Source organism: Amphimedon queenslandica, unplaced genomic scaffold, assembly GCF_000090795.2.
Source record: "Amphimedon queenslandica unplaced genomic scaffold, v1.1 AMPQUscaffold_12563, whole genome shotgun sequence".
NCBI classification, from domain to species: domain Eukaryota; kingdom Metazoa; phylum Porifera; class Demospongiae; order Haplosclerida; family Niphatidae; genus Amphimedon; species Amphimedon queenslandica.
This window is the reverse complement of record NW_003547200.1, coordinates 3,182-9,774: the sequence shown is the minus strand read 5'-3', so window position 1 is coordinate 9,774 and position 6,593 is coordinate 3,182. Positions and strand designations below refer to the sequence as shown.

Sequence of the window (6,593 nt, the reverse complement as noted above, 5' to 3'; positions counted from 1 at the left end):
TAAATGGAGGTGTACGCTATAGAGAGTGTCCATTAAGAGAGACTATACTGTATACATGTACATTAGCACATACCAGTACATGTATATTATATATGTACATGTACATGTATATCAATGTACCTTGAATTCAGTCTTATATTCCCAGTGCTTGTTATCTTGTGTGGTGGTATTTTATTGAACAGTTCAACTGAATTGTGTACTAGTTCATTGACGTCAAATTTCTCGGGAAACTTTGACAAGAAACCGTGAATAGAACTCATCTCACAGTCCTGTTCCAGTACCTCAGACCTACGACTGTAATTAACTATTAATAATAGTTAATTAACCAGTTAGAAGAGAAAATTAAAAAATATTGCACTGGTAGGCACATGTACATATTGATGTCCCTATGCTGTGTAGAAAGTTTGAGCTGATTCCAACCTCAATTTTTCAAGTTATGGCAATTTAAAAAATAGGCCAAAATTTGAAAAATACCCAAGGCTATATAATCCATGGTTTTTTTGGAAAAATGGCTCCGAAATCACCCCAAATTTTTATTATATTTTCTGATACATATTGATGTCCTTATGCTGTGTAGAAAGTTTGAGCTGAATCCGACATCAATTTTTTGAGTTACGGCCATTTTTAAAAAAGGCCAAAATCTGAAAAATACCCAAGGCTTAGCCCATGGTTTTTTCCAAAAAAATGACTATAAAATCACCCCAAATTTTTATTATATTTTCTGATACATATTGATGTCCTTATGCTGTGTAGAAAGTTTGAGCTCACACAATAACCATTAATAACTATTATTAATAACTTACAACAGTGGCTACATATATTGGCATCAGTGGGTGAGATGCTAAGAATAGATCAGTTAGCATGAGGAGATCATCTCTATCATAGACCACGTGACTGTACCAGGTCAGGATCCAACTTAATGAGAAATAATACTCACACTCTGACCTATGGAGGAAGGGAATATGAGGAATATATTGTATGTATCATAATGGGATGGTCATTATTAGTAGTAACACATTATATTGTGTAATGTAGAAATGACTTTTAGATCAATGTATCTTAATAACTTTAAATCAAAAATAGTTCAAACTTTCTGCACAACATAAGAACATGTATATGCATCAGAAAATGTAATACAAATGGAGAATTTTCTACTTTTCATTTTTGGCAAACTTTGGCCCATGACCAATAGCAAGGCTGCAAAAGTCACGGCAGCCATTTTGTTTGGGGGTGAATCCTACTTAGTAACACTACCGCGTTACTAATGTAGGGACTTTGGCCCAATTTCGGAGCAACTTTTAAAATTTGTTAAAAATCCAATTTTGATCGGAATCAGCTCAAACTTTCTACACAACATAAGAACATGTATATGTATCAAGAAATGTGTAATAAAAATAGAGAATTTTCTACTTTTCATTTTTGGAAAACTTTGGGCCGTAACCTGGTACTAAGTTAAAAAAAAACAAGATGAAGTAGGATTCCAAACGACCAACGAAAATACAAAATGAAAATCCTACTCGTGATGCAAATTCTACTCTACATTGTATTTTTAATGTTATTATGTAAGAATTACGGATCACCTTGCAATGTAGAGTAGAATTTGCGTCACGAGTAGGATTTTCATTTCATATTTTCGTTGGTCGTTCGGAATCCTACTTCATCTTGTTTTTTTTTAATTTTTTATGTTCTTGTTTGTGTTGATTTTTAAAAATAATATTTATGTTGCAATTGTGATACTTGTTGATTTCACACAAACAATAATTTTCTTTATTATTATTATCATTGTTATAACAGTTATGAGAGACAGCATTGAATAGACATGCTGAAGGAATATCAACTATACTGATGACAAGTGAAACTAATACTAGTCTTGACACAAGTCCTTGTTCAAGAATCTGTGAGCTAAGAGTGTCCATCTTCCCTGCTATTCCTGTTCTTCCAGGCTGTTGTCAAGTTCATAATTATCATTGCATATCATAAGTCATAACATTAATTAATTGTTTGTTTCTTAAAATAAAATAAAATAACACACTTGATAAAACAGTAACATGTAAAATCAATACCTTCTTTTAGCTGGAAACCTCCACTAAAGTATTGCAGTAAGTTGATTCCAAGCATAGCTTGGTAAAAAAATAACTTGCTTCTTCCAGAGCTGCAGATCTGAGCATGAGCGACCACACCCAAATTTTGGAGCACATGGCAAGCTTCTTTAATTAACAAAATGGCGGCATGTAGCTAAGATGGCTCGATCCAGCAGTCATAGTATCACTTTTTCCTTACTTGAAGAATGATCTGATGGGACATGGACCTGCGCATAGACTGTTGGAGTAGATTGGTGTAAGAATTATTCTTGTAGCACCAACTGATACTGAGATACACACCGACAACTGGATTGACAGGACTTGATGAAGATGATGATGATGATGAAGATGAAAAAAGGTGGCTGAACAAAACGGCCGGTTTGCCGATTTTTGACTTTTCGCTTAGACAAAGTCTAGAGCCACGCTAGTTGTACCATTGGAGTCCTCTTGTCAAGATGAGGTCCTCTATAAGTCTGGTAAGCATAGGAGCTCGTTTTCCAGGTATAGCAAGGCTGCAAAAGTCGTGGCAACCATTTTGTTTGGGGGTGAATCCTACTTAGTAACGCTACCGCGTTACTAATATGCAGGGACTTTGGCCCAATTTTGGGACAACTTTTAAAATTTGTTAAAAATTCAATTTTGATCGGAATTAGCTCAAACTTTCTACGTAACATAAGTACATGTATATGTATCAGGAAATGTAATTAATTAATTAATACCTTGTAATAAATGATTCCAATTGGCTATCATTAATCCTCAGTTCCTTAGTACGTCCGATATCAGGATACAAACAATCCCTATGGTAACCATAACAACTACGACATAAAAAGTGGGTGGAGCCTTACCTAATATGGTATTGTACTAGTACATTCATGATGGCAAAGGTGATGTTCTCATTTAGTGGTAATAATAAAAATGTCAGTACTACATCATGAAGACCTTGATAGTAGCACAGATCAGTATGTGTCACTAATAATCTTAATAGAACTCTTATTAAACTGTCCTGTATTGAATTAATACGCTCTATCAATAATTCTATATAATTAATAATAATAATAATAATAATAATAATAATAATAATAATAATAATAATAATAATAATAATAATAATACTTTATTAAATAATACACTCCATTAATTATTAATTGTACCTTTAGGTAGGCAACGCCCACATCGATTAACGTCTAAAATAACCTGATTCTTATCTTTATGATCTAAATGAGAACCTAATAATAATAATAATAATAACAATTACATGTAATTAATATATAATGCTTTATATTTTGTTTAGTACATAGTCAATTAAGTATCATACAGCTGGAAATATTGGTCCGAGTTAAATTTAACAATTAATTTTACAAAATTTATTTTTGATGTATTAGTGACTTAGTATCATCATGTCATTGAACATGTAAAGAAATGAAACAAAATGGAGTGTATTTTATATTGACAGGTGCTCATACAACACCCACTCAACCAATATTAATGCACTACCAATATCACCAACTACACTGTATAATATATTATATATGTCACATGACATTAGTGTCACATGAGGCTAGTCCTTACATGATGGTATGTTGTATATGTTGATTCCTAATAGTTTGGTCCATGCTCTCCTCCTCAATTCATTACACAATAGACCTCCTTTAGTGAGAGCCTGTCCTCTTAATGATGTAATATCTACCGGATCTGAACTAAATGGGTCCATTATAGACTCATGAGACTAAAACCCGTCTACTATCTATGCTAAAACTTACTGTGTAAGCGGCCATTTTTTTGCCGTGGCCACAGTCCGCCACACCCACCTGCGTAAAAAGAGCGTGGGCGGATGGCTGCTAATGCTAAAGCCCAATATACACTGAGCAACTTTGTTGTCAGTACCTTTGATGTGGTGAGGCAACTTGTTGCCAGATGTTGGGAGTCTCTCTACTTTCTGCAACATGTTGCCCAGTGTTGCTCAACCACATCAAAGGCCTGACCACAAGTTGCCAGCAACAAAGTTGCTCAGTGTATGTTGAGCTTAAGGCTTCTTATTTCTCCAATACAACGTCAGGAGCTGAAGAAATGTGGACATAATAGCATAGATATTAGAAAATGTGTAAGATAATAGATAGTACAAGGATAAAAACAATTATAGGAACGAATTAAAAATTTTTTTGAAACTTTCTAAAAATGAATCAAAAAATGCTACTCAACTCCACTATTGGTAGTGGTTTGTGTGGTTGTTTTTTTCTGTGTCTATCAATTAATGTCTTCATTTGATCTTTAAGAGCATCCTCCAGGAAAGTAGCTATAGTAAAAAATGATAGGAATCCAGACTGAGTAATAATCTCAATATATTCAAGTGACGGATGGATGAAGATAGTTTCATACAAACGTCTCACTGGTTCTATCCAGTTAGGTTGAGATAACTTATCATTAATGTCTTCACACTCTATCCTCAGTAGTCTGATCATTGCATGCGACTGTAGCATATTAGTAACAGCAGGTAGTACCTGTTCATAAAACAATGGTGTCATTATTTGTTTCTTCCCTTCCTCACTACAGTTACTGTATGACTGATCTGGTTTAAAGTTCACTTTAAGTTCTGTGAGATTGTTCTTTTGAGAGATGACATTAATAAAAGTTCTTATCTCTTCATTTGGTGGAATGGCCGATACACTCAACTGCTGTAGACTGGTGTTGTGTCTGAGACCAGTTGTTAGGAAGGACAGGAATGAACTGGGAATGGGAATTGGGTGGGGAAGAATAACAAACTCCTCGTAAATGCTATTAATCTCAATGTTTTTCAGTGTTTGGTTTAGTGTTAGCATGTCTTGTAGACTAGTACCCACACTGCTCGTATATACTCTCTCCTTCCTTATCTCCACATTCAGAGCTTTAAGTGTAGCATTGGTTTGTAGAATGGTAAATAGTTCAATAGCACTCTCAGCTGTGTCTAGTGGTAAAGTAAGTGTATGTAGACTGGGATGAGAGAGAAATAGATGTGGTGGGTATGGATTATGTAGTATCAGACAGTGTAATCCTTTGATATGTGAAAGGAGTGATGATGTTATCACTTCACTATTCCTCGATGACCACCTTCCTATCTCTAGAGCAGTCAGTGGTGTGTTCACCTCTACTATATTCATAGATGATGGTAGGAGGTAATCAGGTATCTTCAGTGAAAGAGCTTGTAATGTGTCATTGTCCTTTAGTAACTGTTCTATTACTTCATCAAGTAGAGGAGGAGCAATTATAGGACCATCTATTGTTAATGATGTTATTGTTTTATTTCTTGTTACCCCTCTAATGACACTGACAATGGTACTTGCTATTTCATTTTTTCCACTATACCAAATCTTCATTTCTTGTAGTGTTGAATTCATTTCTATACATTTCTCAAGTTCAGTGCACTTGTCTGTGTAGTATGTATTGTCAACTGTTGGTATAGTAAGACTCATTATTAAGTGCAGTATCTTCAATTGAGGAAGATTGAGGAACTGTAACAATACAAGACAGGGAACATATTGACCGCTAGATAATTCACAGTAGCACTCCTGAATATTGTATAGAAGTGATGATTGTAATAATTTGTGTATTAATTCATCAGTGGGTATATCCAACTCTATCTCCAGTCTCTTACACTGGATCTGAAGTGAGTTATTGGTTAGTCCAGCAGTGAAGACTGATAGTGATTGTTTAGATACAAGGCCCAAATGCAACTGGTTCCATGTTATGTTGGAATTGTTTATACAATAACTGAGACACAACCAGTCGAACAATGATAATGATACTTTATATAGACACAGTGAGTGGCTGTTGATTGATTGTGCTAATACTTGACATAATGTTGTGTTCTGTGATTCATACTGGAGTTGAAGAATAATGAGAACTTCGTCAAAATCATCAGATCTGATATGCCTACGATTTCTCAATCTAACCTCAGGATTCTGATAAAAGTAGGAGAGATGACAAGTCTCAAATCCAAACATTCGTTTCCTCTTACACTGTAAGTCAAGTTGTTGTTTATTAAAATACTCTTGATAGCTCTCATGTTCAAGGTGAGTTAGACCTGCAACAAACCTCAGGCACATTCGAAAGTGATCATCATCAAAATGATCCTTAAACACTTCCTCTGTCTTCTTCTCATGCTTAGCTATCCACCATGCAGCTAGAAATTCCTGTATACTCAAGTGAAGGAACTGATACTTCTCCTCATCATATTCTATGAATGTTGTCATCAATCCAAGATAGTCTTCTTTGACTGCCTCACTCAGTAACTGTAGTTGATGTAAAGAGAATGTCATTGTTGTATTAGCCAGGTTAGTATAAGCTAATTGACACATCTCTTGTAAAGGTTTAGCTAATTGTGATGGTAATGAAGGAAGACTACATAAAGTATGTGGGTTAATGTCATGTCTCTTAACATGTCTTCTGATAGTTTGTAGGATAAAGTTCTCATACAGTTGAGTGAGTGTTGTTGGTAAGTGTCCTCCTTCCTTACAATAAACTAAGATGACCATGGAA

At 34.8% G+C, this 6,593-nt stretch overlaps 1 protein-coding gene across 4 annotated transcripts in view; it reads right to left on the bottom strand.

The window, feature by feature from the left end:
• Positions 1–3,811, bottom strand: part of LOC100636597 (TBC1 domain family member 20-like) — a 6,544-nt gene extending 2,733 nt beyond the window's left edge. The window contains exons 1-6 of one of the 4 annotated variants that reach the window (XM_020003694.1): positions 3,651–3,811; positions 3,233–3,307; positions 2,927–3,116; positions 2,801–2,878; positions 804–945; positions 156–304 (exon numbers count right to left, since the gene is read on the bottom strand). In XM_020003694.1, coding sequence (XP_019859253.1) covers positions 257–304; positions 804–945; positions 2,801–2,878; positions 2,927–3,116; positions 3,233–3,307; positions 3,651–3,792 — 675 coding nt within the window. In that variant the 5' untranslated portion in view covers positions 3,793–3,811 and the 3' untranslated portion in view covers positions 156–256. Of the gene's footprint in view, positions 1–155; positions 305–803; positions 946–2,800; positions 2,879–2,926; positions 3,117–3,232; positions 3,308–3,650 lie in introns of those variants that run through there. The other 3 variants (XM_020003697.1, XM_020003698.1, XM_020003695.1) reach the window with 3 other exon arrangements.
• Positions 3,812–6,593: the final 2,782 nt, after the last annotated feature.